The sequence below is a fragment of the Gadus chalcogrammus genome, chromosome 19 (assembly GCF_026213295.1).
Source record: "Gadus chalcogrammus isolate NIFS_2021 chromosome 19, NIFS_Gcha_1.0, whole genome shotgun sequence".
NCBI classification, from domain to species: Eukaryota; Metazoa; Chordata; class Actinopteri; order Gadiformes; family Gadidae; genus Gadus; species Gadus chalcogrammus.
In genome coordinates, this window is record NC_079430.1 from 7,051,943 (window position 1) to 7,079,919 (window position 27,977).

Consider the following 27,977-nt stretch of genomic DNA (forward strand, 5'->3'; position numbering starts at 1 on the left):
AAAACCACATAGCCTACTTCTGGTCAAAAAGTATACAGACAATTCACATTGTTGTCTGAAACATAGCCTACTTTGCATGACCATATTAAAGTCGAGGTAGGCCTATACCTTTTATTTGTTTTGTACAAAATGTAGGTATTTTTTACATATTCTCAAATGTGATATTAAAATGCTAAAATGTTACACAAAAATACAGCGATCAAAACTCCTCTCTTACCATACTCCACTGTGGAGAGCCCCTCGTCCCATCTGGAGTGGCGGCGAACGTTTCGTTTCATAACCGTGTGTGGCAATACAAATCCAATGTAAAACACAGTTAAAGTGGAAATACACGTATTTTATAAAGCCCTTAAGGAGCACTGCTGCTCCTATAACCACAGGGTGTCCAGAATGATTGTGTAGCCAGTTGCCCACTCTTGGAATGCGGAAATAGCTAAAGTACAGAAAATTGTTATCGGGAACAAAACGTCTTCAACCGTCGAGCTGAACTTTCTCTGATTAAATGATGGTCTCTGGCCCCTGTTGCCTTTGTAATCAGGAAAGGAGCAATCACCGGCTAGCTAGAGGCCTCCACAAAGCCTGCCCCAGGGACTTCCTGTCTTTGGTCCTCTCTCATCACTTGCTGATGGTGTCACCGGGGACAACGGATGTAAACGTAGGCATCGGTTACCATGGTTACCACCAGCAAGGCCAAACCCCCTTTGAACTCTTGAGATTTTACAGTACAGTATCATTTTTGGAAGAGCTTTGCCGCAGTTGTAAATACAACATAGATAGGAGGGCTAGATAACAGCTGCTAGATTTTGAACTCATTAAAGAAGATGCACAGCTGCTTCCATATTTCATTTGCTGGCCTCAAGCGAATCAAAATGAAATTGCTGGCGACCGTGTATAGACCCACTTAGTAGACTATGGGCTCGGAGATCCAGTTTCTTAAATAGTGGGTGTGTAGTTCACATGTATTATAATGGGGGAAAAAACTAATATGTCAGGAGTTTTATATTAAATGGTATTAATCAGAAAAAAATGAGTTAAATGATTGTCAAATTTTAAAGGGTCGGTTCAGGATAATGTATTTTTATCCTTTAGTGATCCTTCTCAGGGTAAAAAAAGAGCTGTGAGACCACTATAATGTCGGACAGCATCAGCATTAACACATCCGATGTAAATTCTGCTGTGCTAGAGCATAAGTTCCACATGCCGTTTAAATCACCTTCCAGATAATGCAAACATGAATCTGTTTATATTATAGTTACTACAGCACTACTTTGTTTGGCATAATCCTTCTTCTAATGGGCTTTGTGCAACAATGCAGGTAGCCCTGACAATAAAACCACAACTAATTAGAAGACGTAGAGGATTACACAAGAATCAAAACATTGTGGAGGCCATCGCAGTAATCACAACTTCAATCGATGCATTAGTAGTAAATTTATTGAAAAAGGTACAACTAATTAGATGATAGGTACAGGATCCAGAGATGTAACAGAACATAAACCGAAGTGCATTTTTTTATTAATTATTTTCTTTAAATGTCTATCTGCAATCAATTCAACAAGAGTCACTGCTTTACTAATACCATTTGAAGACACAAAGACAGGTTGGCCATTGTTAACATAACTAAAAACAGGCCAACTACAGTAACTACAGGTTAAAAAAAACTGAAGAGTTTGGTAACATACAAAACGTTATTTTACATCTATATTCACTTGAGTAAAATATAAAATGGAAACCAAAGAAAATGCTTCTTTAGCACCTTTTCATGCTCATCACTGCTTGAATGGGATCAAACGGTTGCAAAGTTATTGATTCAAGAACTATTGGTTGCCGTCAATTGATATTTATTGTCAATTGATATTTCGTAGCAAGATGCCCCTTTTCACCAACTATAGCCAAAGAGACATCAAAAATGTTAGCACCACACACCTTGATTTTCAGGGGCGAGTTTAAAGGATTTTTTATCAAAATGATGTTCTAATACCATGGCAGAATGTGAACCCCTGTTGAAAACATATCCAGCATTTTGGTTAAATGGTATGTTTTTTCTGAGAGGCTACTTTTTTTCAGTAAACTGAAGTAGGCATAGATAACTTTGCCAACAACTTTTTCATTATTCCACAATTCCACTCGAAGTCCACTGTTTATCTTTGAAATCGACTAGTTCAGAGCATTTTTCTTCAGACAAACTCAGGAATACAAGCACTAGGACTAGGGCTCTCTAGATGGAATGGTACATGCTAATTAACTATAGACGTCTACCAAGTTGCTCCCATCCATTTGTCTTGTCTTCATCAAAAACATGCCATCTCTCTGAAAGTCCAATTTCATAATTGTGGCCACAAGAAAATAGATTTACTCAATTTGGACAAAGTTTCTATTGTAATCACGGTAAAAAGATGCATCTCCCAAGAAAGGTTTTTGAAAAGATGGATTTGACAAAAAAAGATAGATTAGGTTTGCTTGTCTGTACTGCCCCCTAATGGTATATTACACAAGTTTGAATGGTGAAGTAGTGGTGCATTTTTGCACAAGTGAATTGTGCATATGATTGTGTGCGTAACTGTCTTGGATGGGCTTGACAGTCCTGTGGCAATTGCCCATCATTTTCAGAGGGGGGGGGGGGGGGGGGGGAGGTGAAGAGGCTGACTGTACAGGTCTTGCGAGTGAAGAAGTCCATCTGTGTGTATGTATGTGTACATGTATTCATGTTCTACTGTGTGAGTCAGAAAGTACACACATGTATTCATGTACATTCATGTATGTATGGGTGAGTGTCTATTCATATAAATGTGGCTGGTGGTGAGTACGGCAGAACAGGCTTGGGAACCGGACAGTTTCTACATGGAGCAGTTTGTTCTTCGTGTGGGGATCAACGTTTTTAAGCTCCAAGTTGTAGAGTTGTCAATGTGGAACCCAGGTTCGACGAGTGAGGACAAGGTTCTCTAGACTATCTCTAGAGCCTGGTTCTATAGGTGGACTGAGAATGTCCGGGTAGAACCAGGATCTACGGGTATAGCCCGGTTCCTCCAGATAGATCCAGGATCTTCAAGGTAGAAACGGCTTCTTCGGGTGTAGCCCGGTCCTCCAGCTAGATGGTGGATCTCGAGGTGGACCCCCGGTTCTCCAGGGGGTTCAGGTGGCTGGGCCGTGGGAAGAGCTGGTGTCGGGCAGAGTGCTGGGCTGCTGCCGGTCGCCCGGCGTGCTGTCGGCCTGCAGCAGGGCCAAGGCCGCTGAGGAGTACCTGCACTTCGGAGAGCCGCACTCACAACTGAACTGCTTCCTCTTCACCTCCCAGAAGAGTTCACCGTAGTTGAACCTGAGAAGGCCGGGGAACAGAGTAGATACCTGAGTGAAAGGCACGGTACAAACCTACTGAACTGTGGAGATCATCATAAGTAGATCAAAGGAATGGCTGCAATTTAAATTATACTATTAAAAACGATCAACTTGGATCCGTTCTATGGAAGGTGAAGGGAATAATCAAGATAGAGGTCCTGTGGAGCCACTATGGTAGTGTAGGGCATTTGTTATTAAATGGCATCTAGCTTAAGGATGTTTAACTTAAGGATGTTTAAAGATCGACTGGCGGACCCAATGAACCTAGAAACTTTCAGTAGGGATGGGTGAACACCCCCACCATCCTCGTTTGGTTTCTAAACCCTACCCAAGCTCTTCTCCAGCCTTGATGTTCTCGCAGGCAAAGAACGCGATGTGAGGGAATCGCAGGTCCTGGTGGCTGGTGAAGACCCGACACGCGAACAGGTTAGGCTCGCACATGTGGTTGATGAAGCGGCTGATGTTCCCGTAGAAGTGGGCGTCGATGCAGTAAACGTCCTTTGGCTGAGAGAGTGTGGAAGAGAGAATCGAAAACAGACAAAACAGACAGAAGAGAGCGAGAGCGAGAGCGAGAAAAGGTGAAAGATTGAGAGAGACAGCAAAAGGAGAGTGGGAAAGCGACATAAACTGGAATTAAGTCGTGCGGAAGCACCGCTGATTGTGTCAACCTCAACACAGACACATCAACAAGGTGCAGTTGCGATCATCCGGTGGATAAAACTGCCATGAAGCTATCCAGAAACAGAAGTACCGGTACATAAAGGAAGTTGATAACGATCAATTGCAATGAGGACTGTGTGTACCTTGTTGTCCATGCTGAACAAGTAGGTATCGTTTTTTCTCATCTCAGCTTCCTCCTCTGAGATTATCTCCCCCACATACCTGGGAGAAAACAGTTAGGATTAACAGTGAATCAGTGATGGACAGATTTACGTCAGTTACTTCAAAAAGTAGGGTTTGAGTTATTGTGCTTTACATAAAATGTACAAATACAACATACTCGCAAATAAAAGTGCCCTGCGGTATGTCTTGTAGCGCCCGTACCCCCCAGCCCTTCTTAGGGGTCCTGAACAGCTGCAGTCTGATCCTGAAAACAAATGACTTCATTAAATGAAAAGTTAAATCCATCAAAGTGATGATGATGTAGTACAAAAAAAACACGACTTTACTAGCCACGCTATAATTCAGGACAGAAATTAAAATAAATATACATATTTTTTCCACGGGTACTTCGTGTTTTAGTGGAGGACGATTCACAAGAGAGCCCATCAGATCACGTAAACAGAATAGACCTTCTGGATTTGCTTGACGTAAACAACAAACAAGGGGACCCTCCCTTCAAACGGGGGACCCAGAGAACATGACGCAAAAGGAAACGGCATGGGATTGTGTGAGATGGACTTTGAGGGTTTAACGTGCATAGTTTGCAGTCTAAGGAGCATTCCTGTTGCAAAGTTCAGATGTACCTCAGTCCGTTCTGCACCACGCGGTTTTTGCAGGTCCTCCGACAGGAACACGCGTGGTTGCACTCAAAAATCAGGGGGGGCTCCTCCCTGCAGAACTCTGGCAGCAGACGGCCAGCCTATAGGGCCAAAAAGGACAGTGTAGGAATACACAACCTCAGTTCTACATCGCTCCTTGTCGAAGGAAGCACGGAAGAACGAGTTTTATCTGTAAAAGATTGTTGGGCCTGAGGCAAAACCGCTACCTGCTAACCTACTTCAGAACATTATGATAAGTACAATAGTGGCTCCATTAGATTTATGGAGTAATGAGAATTCATTGGCTGGGACTTTGGTATCACAGGCCGATAGTCACCGATAGTGCTCCTCACCTTGTCGTACCAGCAGCGCAGGCTGAGCTGTCCACACATACACACGCTGGATGAGCAGTCCTCTTTACATACGCAGTACTGTGGGGGCAAGAAGACACCAGCATTGGTGATTTTTTGTTATTAAAATTGATTGTTCAGGTTGTTTGATTTGAAGTAATTAGTTCCTCTTTAAACCAACTGGAATTGAATGCAAGCTTCATCATCCCTTAAATCAATGTACTTAGGTATTCACAGAGTAGTGCAGATACCTATTGTATGTTTGTTTGTTTTTTATATAAAAATGGCAGACTGGTAGGGATATAGAAAAATGTGCAATAACCAGTCAATCCCAATTCCACTGGGGCATGAGCCAGGGCCTGGGAACTAAGTGGGCACATAGAGGTGTGCAATAGGTCATATAAAGGCAATTTGGTCTGGAACCCTGACTCGGATCATCTTGAGGAACCACCTGACTGACGTGCCCCTATGAGAAAGAGGCAGTTGCTGGGTTGGGGAGGGGTGTGTATGGACTAGAGCCCGACTGCTACTGGATTTTATTAGCCGATGTAGGGAGAAAAAATAGATTCTGTTCTCTGGCCTTGGGCAGTGCTAGACAAACTACAGAATATAGAGTCTGTTGTGAAACCTAGGCGTACTACTGCACATTGTATGCCGTGTACAGTACAGTAAGTGCTTGGGTCTGACCATCTCAATTTTAATCTGGTGATGGGTGTTACTCTAGCTCGCGCATTAGCGTGAGATGTGCGTCAGTCAAGTTCAACTGTTCGTGTGTGATGATGTGCGTTAATCTAGCTCAACTCTAAATGTCGGATGTGTGTTAGTCCGGCTCACCTTCAATCTGTGAGGTTCTGCGTTAGTCTAGCTCGCCTGTAAGTGTGTGAGGTTGTGTGTTAGTCTAGCTTACCTGTATGTTTGTGAGGTTGTGTGTTGGTCTAGCTCACCTGTAAGTGTGTGATGTTGTGTGTTATTTAGGTTCACATGTAAGTGTGTGAGGTTGTGTGTTAGTTAAGCTCACCTGTAGGTATGAGTGAGTTTGTGTGTTAGTTAAGCTCACCTGTAAGTGTGTGATGTGGTGTGTTAGTTAAGCTCACCTGTAGGTATGTGTGAGGTTGTGTGTTAGTTAAGCTCACCTGTAAGTGTGTGATGTTGCGGTCTATGTTCATGGGCGAGGTCACGCAGTTCACAGGGATGTATTTGTAGTTCTCTGGACACGTCTGTCCATCCTCAGAGTTGACACAGGGGATGGGAACCCTCTCGTGTCCCCTGGCAACATCTCTGCACAGGAAACAGGAAGTGGCCGCGGTTAGAAGGACGTTATGATGTGACAGAGCCCGCCGTCATATATATATATATATATATATATATATATATATATATATATATATATATATATATATATATATATATATATATATATATATATATATATATATATATATATATATATATATATCAGTGGAGGCTTCTCCATTGAGGAGAGGGAGGAAGATCCTCCCTAACATTGTTGAGAATAAAAAATGTAGATGCCCAGATTATTGTAATGAATTAATGCCCTTAAATATGACTACTTTATTGCCTTTGAATATATAATGTTCGTTTCCCTGGGTAAAGGGACATTAGCACCCCCTATCGCCTATTGACAATTACTTCAGGGAGGAAGGTCCTCCGTTATCCTCCGTTGACTCCCATTCATTTCCCCGAAAGTACTGGCGGCCGGTGGATAACATGGGTTTCAATGGGAGAGAGGAGGAAAGTCCTCCTCTGAGTGGGTGGGACCTTAAGGGGTCTGATTCGCGCAAAAATCTATCCGTCTGCGCTATGAACCAATAAGCAGGATCCCTGGATGTTGAGCAGTGTTGCCAGATTGGTCAGATTTCCCACCCAATTGGGCTACTTTTAACCATTTTAGGCTGGAAGAATTATCATTCGGCGGGAAATCTGCCCAATCTGGCAACGCTGTCGATAACAAACCCGGTCTGCATTGCCGCGGTGCTCAGTCAGAGACGCAGAGCAAGTGAAATCTGCGATAGCGAGATCCTAAATGCACAATGGAAACGTTGGAAACGGAGGACATTGTTAACGTCTTATTAAAAAAAGCATTCCATTCATTGAGTTACAGTGCTAAGTTAGCGACCAAAGAAAGAGGTAGACCACTTCCCAAAATCAAGGTGACCAGAAGTAATGGCAACGTCAGTGTTGTGAGTGCTACATGGTTTGCTAGGTACGCATGGCTTACTGGTAGCATTACAAGCAATCGACTTTATTGCTGGCCCTGTTTGCTTATGAATAATAGCAAATCTCCAACGTGGGCTGTTCATGGTTTCACTGATGTGGAAAATCTTGATAGGGCAACCAAACGCCACGACAAGTGTCAAGATCACGTTGGTGAGCACCAACGTGATCTTGACACCCGTCGAGATCTAGGCCCAATGATAGGCCCAGATTTTTTTATTTTACAAATCAATAGTAGGCCTGATTTGACTAATATGCTTTGCATCCTTTCCTTCTCAAATTACAGTGATGCCACTGGTGGCTTTGTATAAATTGTATTCACATAACTCCCTCCCTGCTATTTTGTAGTTCACCAAAACACCTTGAAACAACTTGAGTCTCACATTCTTATGCCACCATACACCAACAGTGCAAGCAGGCCAATGGCAACCAAGCGCGCAGTCCTTCCTCCCTCACTTTAAAAACCACCAGCCGCCACTGATATATATATATATATATATATATATATATATATATATATATATATATATATATATATATATATATATATATATATATATATATATATATATATATATATATATATATATATATATATATATATATATATCGGTATTCATAGAATCTTATTTGAAGAAAAGTATAGTTTATAGTGTGGACAGTGGGAGTGTGTGTGGATGATGGCTGGTTTAAGCAACCTCATCTGGCTGAGTCTAGCTCTGGGTGAGCTCAGTCATCAGTCAGCCATCTCCACACACTGGGGAGATATCCTGGATGGCAGCGGAGCACCCTTGCCATGTTCATTAACAAACCTTTGCAATGAACCTTGATTTTTAACACCACCCCCCCTGTGTCTTTGGTCTGGAGGAGCCCAAAGGAAGCCACCTAGGTGGAGTGTGACAGCCACCAGGTTGGCGTGTAGTAACAGCCTTTGCTACACATAGTTTGTCAGAAACAGGTTGTTGTGGTATGTGGGTATGTTAATGTTGTATATGCATGTCAAGCAAGAGAAAATAATGTGTCTAACTAATCATTCCTGCAACAGAGGGGGGAAAACTGAACTTAAGTATGCATGATTTGAAGGACAATGGTCCTCGAAGGGTCTAGGAAAATATGCAGCTTGTTGCTAAGGGATAAGATTCTAGATCCCATGGGCATGAACCTCTTGGCCTGGGCCACGCAGTTCACAGTGACCCCAGCGGCTTGTCAGCAGGCCATGCACATACAAAATGTTTTCCGTACAAATATTGAATAGAAAACTATAAATGATTGGATATGAAGCCAGAGTGTTTTGACCAGACGCGACAGCATGTCTGGAGATGAGGAGCCATCTGGTAATAGAACATTTAATTCACAAGTGGACAAATAGTTCCTTCTTATACCAACAGTAGATCCTCTAGGCAGGTCAGAACAAACCCCCAAAAAGTCTTAAAAAACATCTTGGACGTCTTCAAACCCAAAGGCGGAAAGTTTTGTTATTGCTGATCATTCAAGACCAAGGCTGGAAACATTTCATTTTAATCCTTGCAGTTGCATTCTTACAGCAGAGGTGAGCACCAGCAAGCCCTCACTAGCAAGCAGCGCGTTAGCAAGCAGCGCGTTAGCAAGCAGCGCGTTAGCAAGCGCGCTTTGGCCGAAATCGCAGCAACATTTTCTAATTCTAAATCCATCGATTGAGTTCAGGGGACCCACCTGTTGAGGACCTTCTGGGTGTCCTCCGGGGGGCAGTTGTTCAGGGCCTGCCTCTGCCTGCGGTTGTCCTGGAGGCAGAGCCAGGCCTTGGAGGTCTGGCCACAGCAGTCCAGGGGCGTCTCCCCCTCGCGGTTCCTCAGGTATACGTTGGCCCCCTGGGAAAGGAACAACCTGGAGGAGAACAAGAAAACAGGCTTGGTTGTTAATATTATGGGATGCTTTGGACTGTGGGACAGAATCGCCTCTAATCAGGTGTATTGGCGACATCCCTTTGGCCCCCCGTTACATTTAGACTTTCAACGATAAGTTACTTAGCAGCGAGGCAGGATTGGTGGAAATAAGCTTCTGCCTAAACATTGAAATAAAACAAAATAAAACAAACAAAAGAAGGCACTGTGGCCGACTTTAACCTTCTGGGTCCACAAAGTAACACAGGGTGATCGACATCCCCTGACTGGATTTAGTGAGTGCTATGCATAGTCTGGTTTCTGCTATTAGCCCAGTACAAAAAAATTAAGACAAATAGAAATAAAAAGACAAATACCTGAATAAAAACACACAATTCATTATATTCCCCTCCTTATACAATCCAAACCCTTGAGCAACATCCTAATGCACATTGAACGTAATGTGTGATGGATTGAAGTGTTAATGAAGTAAAATGGAGATATGTAGGCCGCGCTGGGACTGTGTGAATACGGATTAAGAAAATTACAGCGTGACAGTGTAATGGCCACGTGTAGTAGAACGATTACAATAAATGTCTCGATAAATATATACGCTAAGTAGCGCTAAATCCACAGCCCACTCTCTGACAGCCCGACTGGATTTTATTTTTTAAACATGGTCATTTGTCTCATACGATCTTCAACATAGTAATTTTGATCGTGTCTGAGAGGCTTCCAGACAGGTATGATGCCACGATCTTTGGCGAATTTCAAATACAGTTGTATTCATTGGTCAATGGGCAGCAGCTCATTTGCATGAAAGCTACAGACACCAGAAACAGCGCATTCTGAAGGGACTGAAACAGAGGGGAATAGTGGTAGGAGAGATTTCTTTTTCCTAAAAGCTATATCCAGCAAACGGCATCAAAAACATGTTTTCTAGAACTCAGATACTATGTTTACTTGCTATGAAAACGTCATAACATATCTCCTTTAAATAAAGACTCACATGACACACTCGACGCGGTTCTCGCGTGCGGCGATGTGCAGTGGCGAGTCCCCGTGGATGTTGACGGCGTGCAGCTCTCCGTGAGCCTTGATGAGCAGCTGGGAGATCTCCACGCTGCCGGAGAACGCCGCCCAGTGGAGGCAGATGTTCTCCTCCTGACAGGGGACACACGGCCGTCGTTTCATTGATCAATGGTGTACAACAAGATACACACGCACATCCGATCGCAGGCAGGTGGAGGGCAAGTGAGGACAACGTTGGTGGGAACCAGGACATTCGGGGAAATACATTGTGCAGACTTTCATATGAACGGTATGACTACCATGGAGAGATAGCAGGATGAACCATAACTGTATGCATGTATAGCGTCAAAATCACAGGAGCCACAATATGTCCATACAAAAAGGATTTAAGCTTTAAAATAGCAAACATAAAGGCAAAAAACTGTAAACATCTGGCAAAAGAAAAATTAAGTATCTATTTATTAAATTATAAGAAAATAATATACAAATGTATGTCCACAGCAAAACCAGTATTTAGCAAGGAAGCATAAAATGTATGCATGTCTATAGAATGAAGGGATTAAAATGGCCACCTTGTCTCTGATGCTGACGTCGGCTCCTTTGGACAGCAACAGCCTCACCTGGTCCAGGTGTTTGTACTCCGTAGCCCAGATCATAGCCGTCCAGCCACCGTCGTCCTGGAGGAAACGCATTGGAAATATCATGGAAGAATTAGAATCAGAATATCAACGGTAGAAATGGTGGGGACCCAAAAAGATACCAAGACAATAAAAGGAATGAATGATGATGAAAAAATTAACAATGTAAATAATATGGGTATGAAAATTACTTCTGATCTTCATTATCTAAGAAAATTGATTCTCCAAAAATAACAAGGAGAACAAAAAGAAAGACAATTGAAAGATTTAGTTCCCATTCTTTTTTTTTTGGCTGTATTTGTGTATATCTATATATATATATATGCTTGTCCTTTTTCTTTTTATTTAATCTCTCTCAGAGAGGCATAGTGAAACTCCCCCTTGTCTGAACTGTTCTTATTGTTAAAAAAAAAAAAAAATGGGCCTGGAAAGAAAACTGTTATTGATATGAGGTAATGACACGGATGAAAAATCCTCGTAGTTATATTTTTGTATTTGGTTTTCTTTCCTTTTTATTGCACTTTGTTTTCCTATATATCAGGAACCTGTAAATCATAAGAGAAACTATGTAAAAGGAAAAGTATCCTACGATGTTTGAAACTTGGTGGCCTCAATAAAGATACAATTAAAAAAAAAAGAAAGATTTAGTTCCAGACACAGAACCTTGCTAGTCAGTGTTCGTGGGTTCATGGAAGGTTCAGAGTCCCATTGTGTCCTGTTGAAAGTGCGTACCTGACAGTTGATGTCGATGAGCTGGGTGGAGAGAAGGTACTCCACCACCCTGTAGTGCCCCGACTTCGCCGCTAGGTGGAGACACGTGAAGCCTTCGACGTCCTGAGGAACCACAAGTCAAAAACAGCTAAACCACAAACGCTCACACCTTCAATCTGTACCGGTACGTGAATAGCCCATGTCTAAAAGCCTTCCTGTAAATGGTTACGGCTGGTGTAGATAGTTTTTCTGGAAATTATTATTGAAGTGTAGGGTTTCACATGCATAAAATTACTTTAAACCAATAATATATTAACAGGAAGTAACTGAACTTAAAATGACACGTTCACTGTCTCTCTCTCCATTGCTAGAACAGCTTTCTATGTTATTTGAAGTGGGCAGTTTTCCCGGGGAAAAAGGGACAAGGTCATGAACGTCAGATTTTTTATAACTTTTATTTTTAAATGCTTATATCCCCTAACGCCAGTCCCATCGTCGCAACCCTCAATTTGCAAGCTTGACCAGGCTGCAGTTCCCTGAAGGCCAAAGGGGGCGGTAATGCGAAGGAATTTCTGATTCTTACACCAAGTACCCTAAAAGGCCTTGTGTATACTGTTTGTATCACGGTTCTCCCAAAACCTATTCGGACATCCCCCCCACCCTGTGACTGCCTGAGAGGGGGCGCCTGCGCTACCATGTCAAATAACCCATCTGGAGACCCCCGTGTACCTTGTGTGTGACGCTGGCCCCCGCCCTCAGCAGGTACCGGGCCGTCTCCATGTGGTTCCCCTCACACGCCTCCATCAGGGGAGTCCTCTGGTCCTCGTCACACATATCCAGGTTAGCCCCCGCCTGGACACACAGGAGGCACAGCTTTAGCAGTGCTTTGTGAGTGACTTATTATAGCATGCTGTATGCCATGCGTGTGTATACCAAATATAAAATCATTTTACCATCTCAATTAGTTCAAACAGTAAAACTTCAACCATAAATATTGAACAGAATTGACTATCTCCATGAGACTATATGTTGTGTCTTGCTGTAAATCGGCATCTCCTGGGTAGTCATCAGAGAAACGTTTTCATGATCTGTTAGCCCTCAGCCAGCTGTACCTGGACGAGCATGTGGCAGATCTCTTCGTGCCCCGTCTCGGCCGCGGCGTGGAGCGGAGTGCGTTTGTTCTGCGCCTCCATCTTGAAGTTGGGGTCGATGCCGTCCACTGTGACATACAGAGAGAAGGGGAGAACTTTATCAGGAAGTAAGAAACCGGTCTATGCGATGAAGAAGTGGTCAAGACTATTTCTGTCTACCTGAAAACAGTCTATTTCGGACTTGCAACACGTTTTTGTCACGAGATAGTATAGACCCTAGCCAGTGCTACTCTGACCCCACTGACCAGAATAAGTGGGGTCAGACCCTAGCCCGTATCAGTTGGAGAACTGGTAAGACTTTGGGCTCAGAATGTATTCAGACTACTTGGAGGTGGTGCCAACATACCTAACATCAGCACCACCTTCTTCAGCTCCGCCTGCTTGGCGGAGGTGTATAGCTGCTTCGGATGGAACCGCAATTTCTTTGGCCTGGTTGAAGAAAAAGTGTATTAATTTATAACAACAATAACAACAACGTATACAAAAACCCACACACTGGTTTTGATGATGGATTTGATGGAAAAATCGTATGTTTTTCTACCTTTTAATCATATAGTCTTTGTTTTTCATTCTGTGTATTGTCTTGTCAACCTGCTTTTCCTCAGTGTTGTCTACGTATTGACCCTTGTTCTTGGGTCAGCCACCTCCCCGTTGGAGTGAGTGATGTCGTCAAAATGTTAACCCTTGCGCTCTGGTCATCTGTCCTACGTTCCTCAGTGGCATCTAAATGTAAACCCGGGGGGGTGGGGGGGGGTCTCGTAGCCCTGCAGTCTTCACCGAGGGTTTCAGTTCGCAATAATATATACAACCACCTGATGCCGCCGTTTCAATACAATTAAAAAAGCTTCATGGCACGACTATTGTTGTGCACAGTATTACCGATGCATTATTTATCTTTTTTATTGTACCTGATGGAAATATATTTTCTTTCCCTACGAAAGTTTTGTACATTGTTAATGCATGATAGTTAAAAATATATACATTAAAAAATTATATATATTTTTTATACATTGGTAGTCAAGGCGGGGCCCTATTGTTGTTAAGGCGGCCGCCTTAACCATACAGTGCTGGGGGAAACACTGGGATAGGACATCCTCTTGGGCACTCTTCTGCTCGATGAGAACATGGGTTAACATTACCTGACTTGATTATTGACATCTGCAATGTGGGAAGGATCTGAAACTGTATAAATAACTCTGTCAAACTGTATTATGGACTCACTCTGCTAGAGAGGAGTCTAATGTATGCATGCATTAAACCTAGCTTATACATGTTCTACAAGTGTGGTGTGCTTTTCGCCTTTAGAAATCTCATCTGTCCTAGACGCAATATCTGTTAAAGGAAATTGCCAAGACAAGGACCATTGTAATCATTGATGTTGTTAATATCCCACAACAGTAATCCATACTTCTCCATGTCCAGGGCTTGGAGAATGGTCTCCAGGGTGTCCTTGGGGGGTCCCAGGGGGGTCCCGGCCGTGGGAGTTGCGACCACGCCTGGTCCAGCCAGAGGTGGTCTCATCCTGGGCCAACCAGGGGGAGCGGAGCGGTCCAGACCGTCTCCTGGACCCACGCACAAAGAGCTGTCTGCCCTGCCTCCAGGTTCAGCACTCAGCACCAGAGAGGATGAGCTGGGAGGACCGGACAAGAGAACCGTCAACTCCATCCCAGTTATCCAACTACATCCTAGAGGTAATACTTTAAAGTGAAATAAGCCTGTAGATCCTCTGGAAATTTTGCATCATAACAATAATATAAAAGACGAATGTCTGCACTGTAAGAAACAGTGTTTGTATTAACGCCGTTTAGAAGAACAGCGTTAGGTAACACCGTTATTTTTTTAGTAACGGGCTAATCTAACTAATTACTGTTTCCGTCGTTACAACGCCATTACTGAACGTTAAATGCGGCGCGTTACTTACTATGAAATGATTGAATAAAAATAAGCGTATACGAACGCACCCCTGGCTCCACACACAAACTGCTAGTGAGGAGACCGGGTAAGCGATTATGATTGGCTAAGGCAGAGTCATGATAACCAATCGGAGCCACCCACCCTCACACCCCCACCCCCACCCCCACCCCCCCACACACACACACACACCTAGCAGAAATGGCTAGTCCGGAGCAATCCGATGAAAGGTTGGCATTTTCAAGGTGGAGATATAAGCAATACTTCAAATTCATTAAGTTCAAATGCAAGAACGTGCATGTAAAGAACTGTAAAACGACACACGCATCTACAGCGCTAGTGGCCAAAAACACCTCCACCACCACAAATTCTTTGCCAAATAGCAACTTTTGTTCTTACAGTAACGCAAATAGTTACTTTCCCTGGTAACTAGTTACTTTCATTATAAAGTAGTTTAGTTACTTTTTGGAACAGGTAGTGAGTAACTATAACTAATTACTTTTTTAAAGTAACATTATGGCCAATTAGACCAAACACACAGATATAAACAGCCACATCCATGAACACGACTGCGTTCCACCCCCCGCCCCCCCGGTCTCCACCAACCTACCCCTCGGCGGTGGTGGTGTCGGCGCGGCCCTCCAGGGCCCCAGGGGTGGGGGGCCCCTGGTGCTGGGGGACCACCAGGGCCACGGTGGAGGTGGTGTCGGCCTTGGCGATGGTGACCTCCTTGGCCTTGCCCGCCTCCTCGCCGCAGTGCGGGCAGAAGCTGTGGCCCTTCAGCACCGAGGCGCACGCCCGGTGGAAGCGGTGCGAGATGCTGAGGTCCGGCTGGCACTCCATGAAGGTCCCCTGGGACGGGAGCAGAGAGAAGTCCATGGTCAGAACTTTATGGAAACCTTCCATAAAGTTCTGACCATGAAGGTGGTTGGGTGGTGGGGGGGTGAACCACACGTTCTCTTTCATATTTGACAAGAACGATGACTGGGTTAAAAAAAGACACCTGTTGTCCGAGTCTCCGTTCCAGACCTTATAAGCAGGTTCTGGATTGTTTTCTTCTTCTCTCAGAATATGCAATACATTAGAACTGTGGTTCACAAGTTGCAACACACCTAGGTCTCATAACCATTGTTGTGAAGTTTAAATGGCCAGGCAGTTATTTTGACATGTAAGCCTGCATTTCACTTTACCTGCCGAATGGTTAAAACCATCAGCCATAGGCTGGTGGCCGATGTTAATTTTGGACCCTGAACACAGCCCTATCTCCTTCTCCTCCAAGATAACGCACTCCACCCTCGAAACACACAAACCCTCCCAGGCGCAACCCCGGCTTTTGAGCATCAGCATTAGCATCACTTAGGACATGCAATGCTGAAGGGGTTAGGACATCTTTACCCCGGGTAGGCTGTCGCAATGACACACGGATGCGTAGGTTAATACATTATTATTCTGCGTTAGCAGCTAGCCTATTAAATGGCTAACTTACAATGACTCCAGATGAGCCGAGAGTGGCACATTTAGCACGTAAAGCGTGGTACAAGTCAAGTCCTCATAGCGCATCATAGCCCTGGGTCTGCCAGGGTCAGGTGAAAACGCGGCGCTACTCACGGCCCTGCAGAAGAAGCCACAGCCGGGGCAGCACTGGTGCTCGAACATGCCGGCGCGGTGGTCGTCGCACAGCACCAGCAGCTGCAGCGTGTTGGCCGGACGCATCATCTCGTGCTTCAGCGCCGCCGCCTGGCAGCGCAGCAGCAGGCCGTCCACGCTCTCCGTGGCCATGCACTTCCTGTCCGCCAGGATGAGGATCTCGCGGCTCTTGGGCGTCTCCATGCGGCAGCTGCACAGCGGTATCTCCTGGGCCAGGCAGTCGGCCACCGCGGACGACCTGGAGACGCCTGGGGGGGGTACGGGGTAGGCCTTCAGGACGTGTTGCACTACAGTGACAGGTGTCACATGTATCTTTACCATTCTGTCTTGTCTTTCAAAAGGCTCTGTATTCCGAGGTGAACCCAGATACATGCCAGTAACGAGCTGGTGAGTGTTGCTAATTTGGGATCGTCCCCCAACCCTTGTTATGTTGCCATAGCCACAATACGTCTGATCTAAACCCTTAGGATTTACTTTGGCCAGAGTCCAATTTGACAGAGATGGTACACATAGATTTTTGTGTTGATTTCGAGTAGATTTGATGCGCTGAGTAGATCAGCCACTACAGACAGAGTAAACATTCCCTTTGCATGTATATCAGAGGACCTGGAGCAGGTTCTCACCAGCGTTTTGGAAGGGTAAGAGGCTCTCTGGGACCTTGGGGTGAAAAGGCTTGGGGAGGATCTTGGTGTACCCTCTAAGGGAGTCAGCCTGGGCCAGGGATGAGGCCTGGGACAGGGCTTGGGTTTCAGGTCCTGGAAGGAAAGAGGTCAAAAAGGTAAACCACAGTCAAATTCTGTGCCGTTGAGCAAGGCCTCTGGCCAAGGAGACGTCAAACTACACCACTACCAACCCTTGACCATAAATCATAAATATATCAAAGGATACACTATGACTAGACTAGAAAAGTACACAACCTTTTATATACAAGCATCAATTCCAATCATCGTTGATGACAGAATCCTTCTTTGGCAAGTAGGTCCGCTTCTCAGGTAGAAAAACCCAAAGCCAACCAAGAACCAAATCCTCCATGTTGTTCATAAACTGTGAAAGTTGAGTTGTAAAACATTACCTTTGACCCTAGTCTTTTTCAATATCCTGGATGGTATTAGCCAGGGACTGTCTGGCTTTATCTTTTTCTTCAGCATCTTCTTCTTCTTCTGACTGGATTCAGAGCTCTGAGGTGGAGATTAATCATTTGAACGAACGCACAATGCCATCTGATGGTTAACCTAAGAACCCCCCTTCAAAATAGGTCCCGTTACAAGAGTGACAAACAAACACCATGGTAGAACAGCACGAAAGGGTTAGCATTTGACTCCCTTTAAACATGGTGCAAGCCGTACTCGGGACGCATTCCCATTGAGCATTGGGAGCATTGCGTCACAAGTAGTATCATTTGTAGAGGGCTCTAATGATGCCAGGTAGAAGTCTGAACATACCAAGTCTGACTCTGTATCGTCTTCCTCTCCCTCCTCTTCCACTGAGTCCTCAGTCTCCTGGTCTTCCCCCTGTTGTATCACACCAAGGAAAACAGACAGTTAACACCACATACAGCGGAATGCATATTCATATCACAAAGTAACACAGGCCTCAATAAGCAAGGAAATATAATGCATGGAATTAAACCTTGCAGAGTCAACTGCTTGTAAAAACTGAGAACCAGGCATTTCACAACATTGTGAAATGTGGTGACTTATCAAGACAACCGATGTATTTTTTGCTCCAACCTGAGAGACGGGCTCAGACGTGCTGCTCAGGTCCTGGGAGCTCTTGCCATTTTCCTCCTCGTCCTGCTCCTCTTCATCCCAGTCATACATCTCCTCAGACTCGTCCTCAGAGTTCTCCATCCTCTCCCCATTCAAACCCTTCTCCTCCTTTGGCTACCAGATGGAGAGAAGAATTCAAACGCATGAAATAAGTAAATAGAAAGAAAATGAAAAAAGAATGTACCGACATTCAAGTACGGACAAAATAGATAATGATGGCTGAATAAAAGAGCAAAACCTTTCGAATTTGGCTATGTGCATACAAGACACAGCATTGTAGGCTAGCCAACGTCATACATGCTACAATGACTTCTATCACCAGCAGCTCAGCTCTAGCTTTTTTAACACAAATACCGTCAGATACCGTATACCCGGGAAATGTCAGTAGGGTATGAAGGCATAAAAAAATAGTAACCGCCTAAGCCGACTGGACAGTTTTGATTCAAAGCTTCCCTTTTTTTATAGTTTACTAATGATTGCTGAGTTTGTGTTTGCTGTTGATAGTAAATTACGCATTTAAAAAGAAAAGCAAAAAGAAGAACGCCCTTTTCGTTTGATTTTGAGCTCAGCTTTTATCAGATGTAGGATTGTTCATCTAAAACCTGTTTTGTGTGAGTAGCTATAAACTCGTGCAAACGTATTAAACAGCAGGAGCAAAGACCTGGGGATTGGGAACCGGTTTGTTTATCCGTCTGTACATCTCCCGGATCGACCGTTGCTTCATAATTCGCCTCTTCTTCTTTGGAATGAGGGTGTAGGTGCCCATTTTCCTCTTCTTCCTGCGGTAGTTCCACACCCCAGCCTGAGACGCTGAAAACAGAATGCAAAAGTTAAAGGATTTAACGATACTTGCACTCTCTCGTCGTATTCGGCCATCGGAATATTCCTAGTGTCAGTCTTTATGAACCCAGGGAGGCTTTGGGGCTGTGGTGCTGTGGTGCGTGCTCTAGTCTAGACTGTGCAGTCTAACCCAGTGGGATCTTGTCGTCGGAGGAGGTGGTTGGCGCTTGTGGTGAAGGAGTGGCCGGGGAGGAGGAGGTGGTCGGGGCTGAACATGGAGTCGTCTCCTCTGGGCTCTGAGGTAGCTGGTGGTGGAGGGAAGGCTGGAGGTGGGAGTCCATCTCAACGCTCTCGACCTCCGGCCTCACACAGTGTGCTTCCCTCCGTTCCCTGTTGAGAAGCTGCAGAGGACGGAAACCAAAGATAACTTTAGGGTCACTGGGTTGGAATCGCAAGACACCTCGCTCAATGGTAGGGGTATATGTAGGCTGCGGACATGTTGGTTGGACCCATTACCCTGAAAATCCTATCCATTAGACCATCCTGGCCTTATCTCAATGGACTTTGACTCCACTTTTATTTTCCTACTCTTTTAGTTTTAGACGGTGGTGCTTGGTATCATTGACATCTGGTCTAATAATCTCGAGCGGACCTTTTGCGACCTGATCGCAGATCTGGAAACGGTCTTGCAGCAGACCTTTGGGAGTAGAACACCCTACACTATCCATTAGTGGTGCAGCCACAGGCCTGGTTATCCCTGTACTGTGGTTACCTTCTGCGCCAGGCTGACAGCAGGTCGGGACATGGTCTTGCGGGCTCTGTGGATAGTGACGGGCGGTGGGGGAGTGCCGGTCGAGGTGGCGGACAGGCCCGGGACGTTTGTAGTCTCTGGCGTCCGGCGTCCCGACGCCATCCCAGCGTCGCCGTCGCTCTGCCAGGCGTCCGAGCTGTTTGCGTGGACGGGGGAGGCGGGAGGGGGGGGGGATTTGGCAGAGTGTGCCGTTAGCGTGGCCCCGGGGGGGAGCCAGTTAGTCCTGCATGGGGAAATCCCGCCATCGGTTGAACCCCCCCCACCCCGTTTGTCCAGGATAAACCCATTGCTGCCGACGACCGAGCCGTGCGGGGCGACCAGGTGGGACGTTCCGTTGCCGCTGATGAACGAGACGGGGCCGGCGGAGAAGCAGTGGGTCGCGCTCTTGGGTCCGTGGTCCAATTCCATGCCGTTGAGCAAGGCCTCGGGCCGGGAAGACGGGGAGAGTCTGCTAGCTGCCTCGTGATCTCGCCCTGTTGGATACAATCGATTACTTTTTGACGCAAGACATTTTTTCGTTAAACATGTTTGCACTGAAGCTAGCACTTCTGTTAACGATGAAGTTGCCCAACCACAACCCATTGGCTCAATCACTACAGGGAATTCCCCCCTAGGGCTACCGCGGGTAGCCCTGCTTGTTTTTAGTCACCTGTTGTTTGTGTCATCTTTTGTATTTATATCCACACATCGGCTTTGTAGCAGGAAGCAATTTGATTGGCTGCAGTATGCGTCTACAGAGACTAGTCCCCTATACGTCAGACACGCCCTCGGCCATCTGACTAAAAACAATGCTATCATTCCACATTTCTTTAAAAAAAATATAACCGGCGGATTTTTCCTGCTTCTTCCTGCTTGTTATTGCAAAATGGATCCAGGAAACGCGTGGAGTGTATTTGCATAACCGCGATCTGATTGGCCGACGGATCCGGCGCTGCCTGAAAAGTTGAACATTTCTCCACTTTTTGACGCAGCCCACGGAGCCGAATGGACGGACGGACCCACAATGCATTTGGCGAGCGCCCCATGCAAAGTCAACGAGGTCCGCCGACGGACGGAGGTAGTGTGAACAAGCCCTAATTGTCAATAGGCGATAGGGGGTGCTAATGTCCCTTTACCCAGGGAAACTAACATAACATACATAGGCATTAAAGTAGTCCTATTTAGGGGCATTAATTCATTCAACAATCAACATTTTTTATTCTCAAAAATGTTAAGGAGGATCTTCTCCCTCTCCTAAATGGAGAAGCCTCCACTGATACGCACATAGTCTGAACATAGTACATGCCTAGTAGGACAGTTATGCAGTAAATGAGTTACACAGTTAGAGAGCAGCTTTAAGCCACGACTGAAGGTCTCGGAATGGAAGGATATTTCCAACTCACCAAGCCTCATCTCTCCATCAGCTGGGGGCTCCATCTCTTCTTCTGTGATGGAGGACTCCTTGCCAACACCACCCACCAGACCAGTTGGCTGAAAGGCAGAGTCATAAAATAAAAAGATGAGCAAACATGAATAATAAGCATCAGTGTTAAAAAAAAAAAAAGTGCATTTAAAGAACAAGTCAGATCAAGCCTGCTTGGGGCCAAATCGATGAGTAAGTAAATAAAAATAACACGTACGTTGTTTCAGCAGTTTCATCAATGTGATAATAACCACAGGGAAGGAACTAAATGAGAAGGGGCCAGGTGTATTTCCATTGTCACTTGAAAAAAAAATAACCGATGGACAACCGACTGGAACCGATCCTCCGTTGCTTCTAAAGCACACCCTTAACCGTCAACCATAACCAGTTCCCCCTTTCATCTTTAGAGGAAGAGGCACATCCAAAAGGCTGATCTAAAAACTAAAAAGTCTCCCCATCATCTTCCCCTGATAACCATGGCAACTGTCAGGCAGTAAAGCCCCTCTGCTCTACTGCCAGTAGCAGACCACTTCATGCTAGCCCCGCGGAAGCATTGACCTCCAGACGCACGTTACGCACACATCCTGATCTGACGTTTTGTTCTTCCTGTTTGTCAAAGCAGCCAGTAGATCTTATCAGTCTACTTCTACAATCATTAGTTAGCACCATTGTTCAAAGCAAGAAGGGTCTATTTAACTCATTTGTCAGCATTTTAGGGTACCAAGCATGTTCTGGTGCCTTAGCATTTAATGCTACATTAGAAAATAGTGCTACACAGCAGGTGACCTGGGGTTGCGTTCAACATTTGAGGTTGAATGTTGAGTGCATAATACCAGTGAATTACAGGACCCTATATATTTCTCTACAAACACTTTTTTTTTTACCTTGTAACCATAGAACACTTTGATACCGATAACACAATATAGTTTGAGCATATATGCAAAGATTAAAAACGTAAGGCCTGCTTTGAGTTACCAATGTGCACTTCAAACTTGTGAATAGCCCAATACCACAGATTCTTCCTTCATCAAGTCTGTATAAAGCAAAAAATAATAGAATGTTCAATTGGAAATGAGTTGGTTAAACATCCTATTCTGATCCTATTTAGCCGCCTCTCCAACAAAACCAGGACTTTCTCTGAGGCCTCAATGCAGTACAAGCATTGCTGTCGGTTTCCGTCCCTATATTTTCATCTCCTGGCTTAACTCGTCTTAAGTCCCAAGCTTCCCAAAGACTCTTTCAGAGACATTGTACATGTATTGCGATTTATATTTGTCAAAAGTTAAGACTAGAGGGTGCACAATTACAAATCTGGGAGAGGCCTTTACAATGGGATTCAGGCGCAACGAGTCTAGCTGCTGCTGCTGCTGCTGCTGCTGCTTGAAAGAGAGGGAACCTCTTGCTCTACAGTCCAAAACAGACAATCCACTCATTGAACATGATTCAAACCAAGGCTCCTGGAAATACACAGCAAAGGAGAGAGTGACAACCTGCCTTTCAGTCAAGAGAGAGAATAGAGTAGTGATATGCCCTTCACACAGGCAGAACACAAGAGCTTTCAGCTCAGGTCTAATCCAGAGTCCCCTTGTCAATGGACATCTAACAGGCAACAGGGCTCATCTGGTGAAAGGTTTCTATTGGATGTATTCAACCAATGCAAGGTTCACTTTTTGCTCCTGAGTTTTAGAAAGTCATACAGGAAACCACTGTTCCCCTGTTCTCCCCCTAGTGGCCGGCCGAGGAACTGCACCCATGAAAGAGAGAAGAAGAGGTGGGGGAGGGGAGCATGATAGAGCTGTCTGCAGATCTCCGCCATTTCCTAACCAGAGTGTTTACAGACTTGCTGTGCGAGTTGCACCGGTTTCCCCCCTAGATTACCGATAAAAGGCCTTGGGTACACTAGGTTACATGGGATAGTGAAAGTAGCTTCAGTTCTACTCCAAGCCCATCTGTACAGATAGCCCTTGGTTGGCACAGCATTCACATTAAAGGAGTGTTAGGAGTATCTAGATAGAAATGCGGTGCTTTACAAAGAAAATACGAGAAAAGAGAGGACCAACAGCCTTTGTAGATTACGTTGAAAATATCAAGTGCTTTAATTATGTCATATGGCAATCACATCCAAGTTTAAAAATCGTTTAAATAATGCCCACACCATGGACAGACCGAGAACCCTAAATAGGGTTGGTATTTGGGTCTCCCCGGGTTAGGCCCATCTGTTAGTCCGGTTACGTCCGTCTGAAAGGCTACAAACATGCATGACACAAGACATGCATGTACACCGAGTCAACCTTTCATACAGAGCCGAAACCCTGCGGGTTAAACTCAGCCTGCGTGATTCAGATACCGAGACGAGAGAGAAGCAGTACAGGAAGCCTTCAGGCAGATCATTGACCACTACCCTGATGAGGAGTGCCATTACAGTCTCCCTACAGAGCTTCCCCACATCATTTCCATCCAATCTCAATTGTATTACTAATGGCGTCTGCTTTTGTTCTGCATTCTCCTCAATCAAAGTGAAGGTTCAGTCTGAGAGAACCAAACTGGTGCCTCATGCCCCTCATCTACTGAAAACACAGTGCTTCCAGCAGAGACTCAGAGAAAAGGCCTTCCCTATTTTTATACTTTCTGAAATGGTAGTATGTTACACCTGAATAATTTCATTCCTGGGGTTGGAGACCGAGAGAGGTTCAGAAGACACACGGGAACGCAGGAGAGGAAAAGACGGACCGAAGGGACTAGCAGCTCGGTAGAGCGAGGTAACCCAAGAGAGGATCTCAGGTGAGGCAATCCTCCAGATGGGCATGGTTCCAGACGTCCACAGAGCCAGCAGCCACCCCTCGTTCCCTCCTGTATTCCGGCCTTCATTGCCCCTTAAGACACAGTGGCTGACTGCTTTCCAAAAACCACAACCAAATCCAAGCTACGAATCCCTTCAAACGACACTTGACAGCGTTTTGCTCTCGGGAACAGAAAGGCCCACAGCGATTATCACTGCAACAATGGCCTGCTCATCAGGTTCGACAAGGATGTATGTTTTCATCAACTGATGAGGATGCAACTGCGGTATTAAATTACAAATCTTAGGAAAGCAAATACTGTTCCTAAAACGGCAATGCAAAAACAGACATCATCCACAGAGCCATAGCCTCAGAATCCAGCCCTTTGCACCACCAGAGGAGACCCTGACAAGCCAGCAGAGTAATGGGGCTAACGCTTCCCCTCTCAATGGAGGATGAGGAGACTCCATACCTGCTTTCTTCTCATGGCCTCCACTGAGTAGCAGAGCGCGTCAGAGACAGGAAGAGGGTGGCGGAGTGCACATGCAGGAGTGAGAGTGAGAGGCGGGAAGAGCGAGAAGAAGAGTGGAAGAGTGAGAGACCATGATGAGCCTCAGAGCAGATCGGTTTCCCTCCCTTTTCTTCCTTTTCTTCCCCTGCATGCACATTCATCCTGCTGGTCATGTGACCTGGTGAGTCTGTCTTCCAACACCGTCTCCCCCGAGCATGCTCAGTAGGCGCCTAACGAAATGCCATCTTTTCTCCAAATGCTTTTCCTTTTTTTCTTACTCAAAAGACATTGCTGCTGATCGTACAAAAGAGGGAAGATCAAAAAACGTGAAGGAGGACACACTAAATCCAGAGTTGATGATTCAAGAGAAGCTACGGGAAGCCCTGAGTGGACAAGAAGGCTTTGTAGATCTCTGTCCTGACAGTAGAAATATGTTTTTATTGTCCTCAGGGCGAAAAAACAAAACATGTCAAAGCCAGCCAGCCCTTCAAGGAAGAAACCAGTAAGGTGTCTCAATTACAAGCAACCTTCTCAATCTCTAAGACTATCAAACTTAATCATGAGGGGAATAGCAAATTTGTTACCAAATTAGATTTAAGAAGTATGGGTAAGCTACTATTCCTGATTAACAGGGTTGGTCGGTTTCAAGTAGGAAGTGATGACAATCCTTGATAAATGTGTATGGAGTTAATTCTCGGTTAATCAAAAATACTTTGTCTCTTTTTTCAGTGCTCTCTGGTTCTTTGTAGTTTGCCAAGTCCTGTTCTGTCAACCCCGAACAAAAGAAGAGCATGTTATGCCGAATATAGTTATATTGAGGTATTTAAATGAATCCTGTTAAAGCAGTGCATTGACATCTTCCATGGAAAATATTCTTGATTCTGAGGATAAACACCAACACATCTTTTTACTGGTAAGAAGGTACTTATGGATTTTTAAGTCCCTAATACATCATTTATAGCGTTCATTTGAATATTGTACGTTGTATGAACCCAATAGAAAAATAGTTTAAAAAAATATGCAATTTAGAAGCCATGTAATGCAAAAACTAGCTTGTATGGAGTGGATGAGTTTTTGTTAGGTTTGGCATTTCATCATTAAGGGCCAAAGAGCAATTTCTTCTTTCACCTATGAAACAATTCTGACATCTCCATCAATCTACAATTAGAAAGATCATAGAACCTCTTTGAGCATTGCCACTTTTTCCAGGGTTCAGTAACCCAAAGAATTCCCCCAAAGGATCTGCCTACATTGTCATCAAAAATAAGTTAATAAATGATGATTGAGCCGTTTCTGGTTACAGCAAGTAGATTAAGTTCTTGACTTTCATCAGGAAAAGACTGAACACTTTTGGATTAGGTCATGGTCATGATAAGTGAGCTTGTATTCCAATCCGACAAATGAAGCTGACTTTGGATGAATGCTCTCAGGGAAGCTGAGACATCACAGTGGAGTCTTTGGAGACAACACACATCTCCATGTCAGGGGGGGAAACCAAATGTGTTGTGGTGGACAGAGGAGGTCTTTGACCTGGAGAGCCAAAAGACCCATCCAAGATCAGGTTTTCACACAATTACGTTTAGAGGAGAAAGTTCCCCATATCATTTTAATGATGGCATCATTCATTTTTAAAAAAAATGCAAGGCACGACACATTAAGAGAATGTCAGTATTGTCTAAGGCTAGTGTGTTTAACTCCCAGCCGAAAGGTTCAGGTTTCGAACCCCAATGTCCGAGTCTTATCCGTAGGCATCCTTAACCAGATGCTTATCCCATACTTGCTTTTGATGACACATCTGAATTCAATAAGTTGGACTTTAGATTTGCTTCTGCTAAATTACTAAATAGTAGCTGAGCTGTGCATTAAGCAAATTCCTCAAGCATATATTCAAATTAGTTATTATTTTACTTCCTGACAAAAAGTGTGGACATGCAAGGGATTCTCTGATGCATTTCATTCACTGGGTTTCAAATGTCATTAACAATTATTTTGCCAAACCAACATTGGAGAAATAGTGTTGGTAAAATAAACAGTTATAACTGAGTCTGCAAGCAAGGTATACTGCTGCTTTAACATGGCGGTTGAGCCATCTACATGTTTTACACTTCCTGAATGACAAGGGAGTCACAGCCAGGGTTTGTGTTTGTCTCATGGAACCTGCAGAACGTACACAACAGACCAGTGCATGAACGTTTTTATATTAAAGTTAACTATACATTTGTATTTGTACTTTATATTTCAAATGTATTTTTCCATAGATCAATGCTCGGATAGAAGGTAGCCTAGTGATACTTTCTCGCCCTTCTTCCCTTTTCCATCTGGGTAATACATATCATCAATCTATCGAATTATCAGAAGACTCGATTTTGAGTTGAGGCTGTTAATAAGACGAAACTGGATGCATTGATGTTTTTTACCTCAACTTTATTTATAATGGGTAAACCCTAATTGTCCTACACATAACTCACAGCATTGGGGGAAACTTGCAGAAACCTCATAGCCTACAAAATGATATCCTCAAAAAGTATCCAGATGCTTATTAGATTGGAGGTTATATTTACGAAATAAAGAGTAGTCGTGGCTGAGTAGCGTCTTGCTCTAGTCAATGCTAATAAGATGATGGGTCAGATGATAAGAGATAGGTTTGCCCAGCAGACAGGATGATCAACCGGACCACCAGTTCCTCACATCAACAAACGAACACGTTCTCGCTCCTCATGCAGTCCAACTTGGCCACAACAAAGCAACTTGGTTGGACAATACAAAACGCGCTCTTTTTTACATTCCTTCAGAACACACTCACACACAAAGCCATAGCAAGATAATTAATCTGTAGACAATACGAAACCGAAATCTCAAAACGATGTATGTTTTACTGGAGATAGCAGGGATCTGAGCCAGTGGTGCCATATGCCATACTACTCTGGGCTGATCTGGTGTACCTTGACGTTAAAGCTTCCCCGGTCAAACCCATTGATTCGTTATTCGGACCATAAGTAGTTAAACCAGATAATAACTTCAACAGTCACAATATCGCTCTATGGTAGAAGTGAGCCGGCTCGGCTAACTAGGTAGGCAGCTAACCATTTGAGCTATACATCTTTGCCACTAAGTCCTGCCGACTAAACACCTCAATAACACAGGCTGTACACACATCAAACAAAAATGTATCCAAAACGCACGTTTGATTTATTCCACACTACTGCTGGAGCTGGAAGAGGTGGATGGCTGACGGGACCCCGGAACGGGCATTCAGAGAACTCAACGTTTGTTTTTGAAGACTAAAACCTCTTCCGATTCAGATTCCCGGGTGCAGCATCTTCCTGCACACATTCAGTTGCCCTCCAGTCCAACACAAAAGCAATCGGCTCTGTGTTGCTCGGGGTTCAATTAACGAAAGACACGGACTCCAAACCACCGACTCCGTATTCAAAACAAACCCGGTTTGTTTTTCGGGAAAAGTAAGCGGGTGATTTATCTCTCAAACCGGTGGTAAACGGGTCTCGTACTCACCTCGGATCCTACCGAATCCATGGTGCCTGGACATAAGCTCCGCCCACCGAGGAACGTCAT

At 44.6% G+C, this 27,977-nt stretch overlaps 1 protein-coding gene across 2 annotated transcripts; it reads right to left on the reverse strand.

Moving 5' to 3' along the window:
• Window positions 1–994: 994 nt before the first annotated feature.
• ehmt1b (euchromatic histone-lysine N-methyltransferase 1b) lies at window positions 995–27,943 on the reverse strand. 2 transcript variants are annotated; one of them, XM_056578283.1, is made up of 26 exons: window positions 27,918–27,943; window positions 21,094–21,181; window positions 19,673–20,184; window positions 19,091–19,301; window positions 18,782–18,930; window positions 18,082–18,234; window positions 17,794–17,862; window positions 17,424–17,529; window positions 16,975–17,106; window positions 16,313–16,599; window positions 15,315–15,556; window positions 14,202–14,423; window positions 13,140–13,222; window positions 12,755–12,861; window positions 12,372–12,494; window positions 11,664–11,765; window positions 10,866–10,970; window positions 10,271–10,425; window positions 9,095–9,265; window positions 6,301–6,445; window positions 5,171–5,248; window positions 4,803–4,918; window positions 4,337–4,423; window positions 4,140–4,218; window positions 3,665–3,840; window positions 995–3,316 (listed from the first exon to the last, which is right to left on the reverse strand). In XM_056578283.1, the coding sequence occupies exons 1-26, from the start codon at window positions 27,936–27,938 to the stop codon at window positions 3,133–3,135; spliced, it is 3,903 nt and encodes a 1,300-aa protein (XP_056434258.1). In that variant the 5' UTR covers window positions 27,939–27,943; the 3' UTR covers window positions 995–3,132. The 2 variants fall into 2 exon arrangements, with proteins under 2 accessions (XP_056434258.1, XP_056434259.1); XM_056578284.1 differs by having other exon boundaries at window positions 27,587–27,933.
• Window positions 27,944–27,977: the final 34 nt, after the last annotated feature.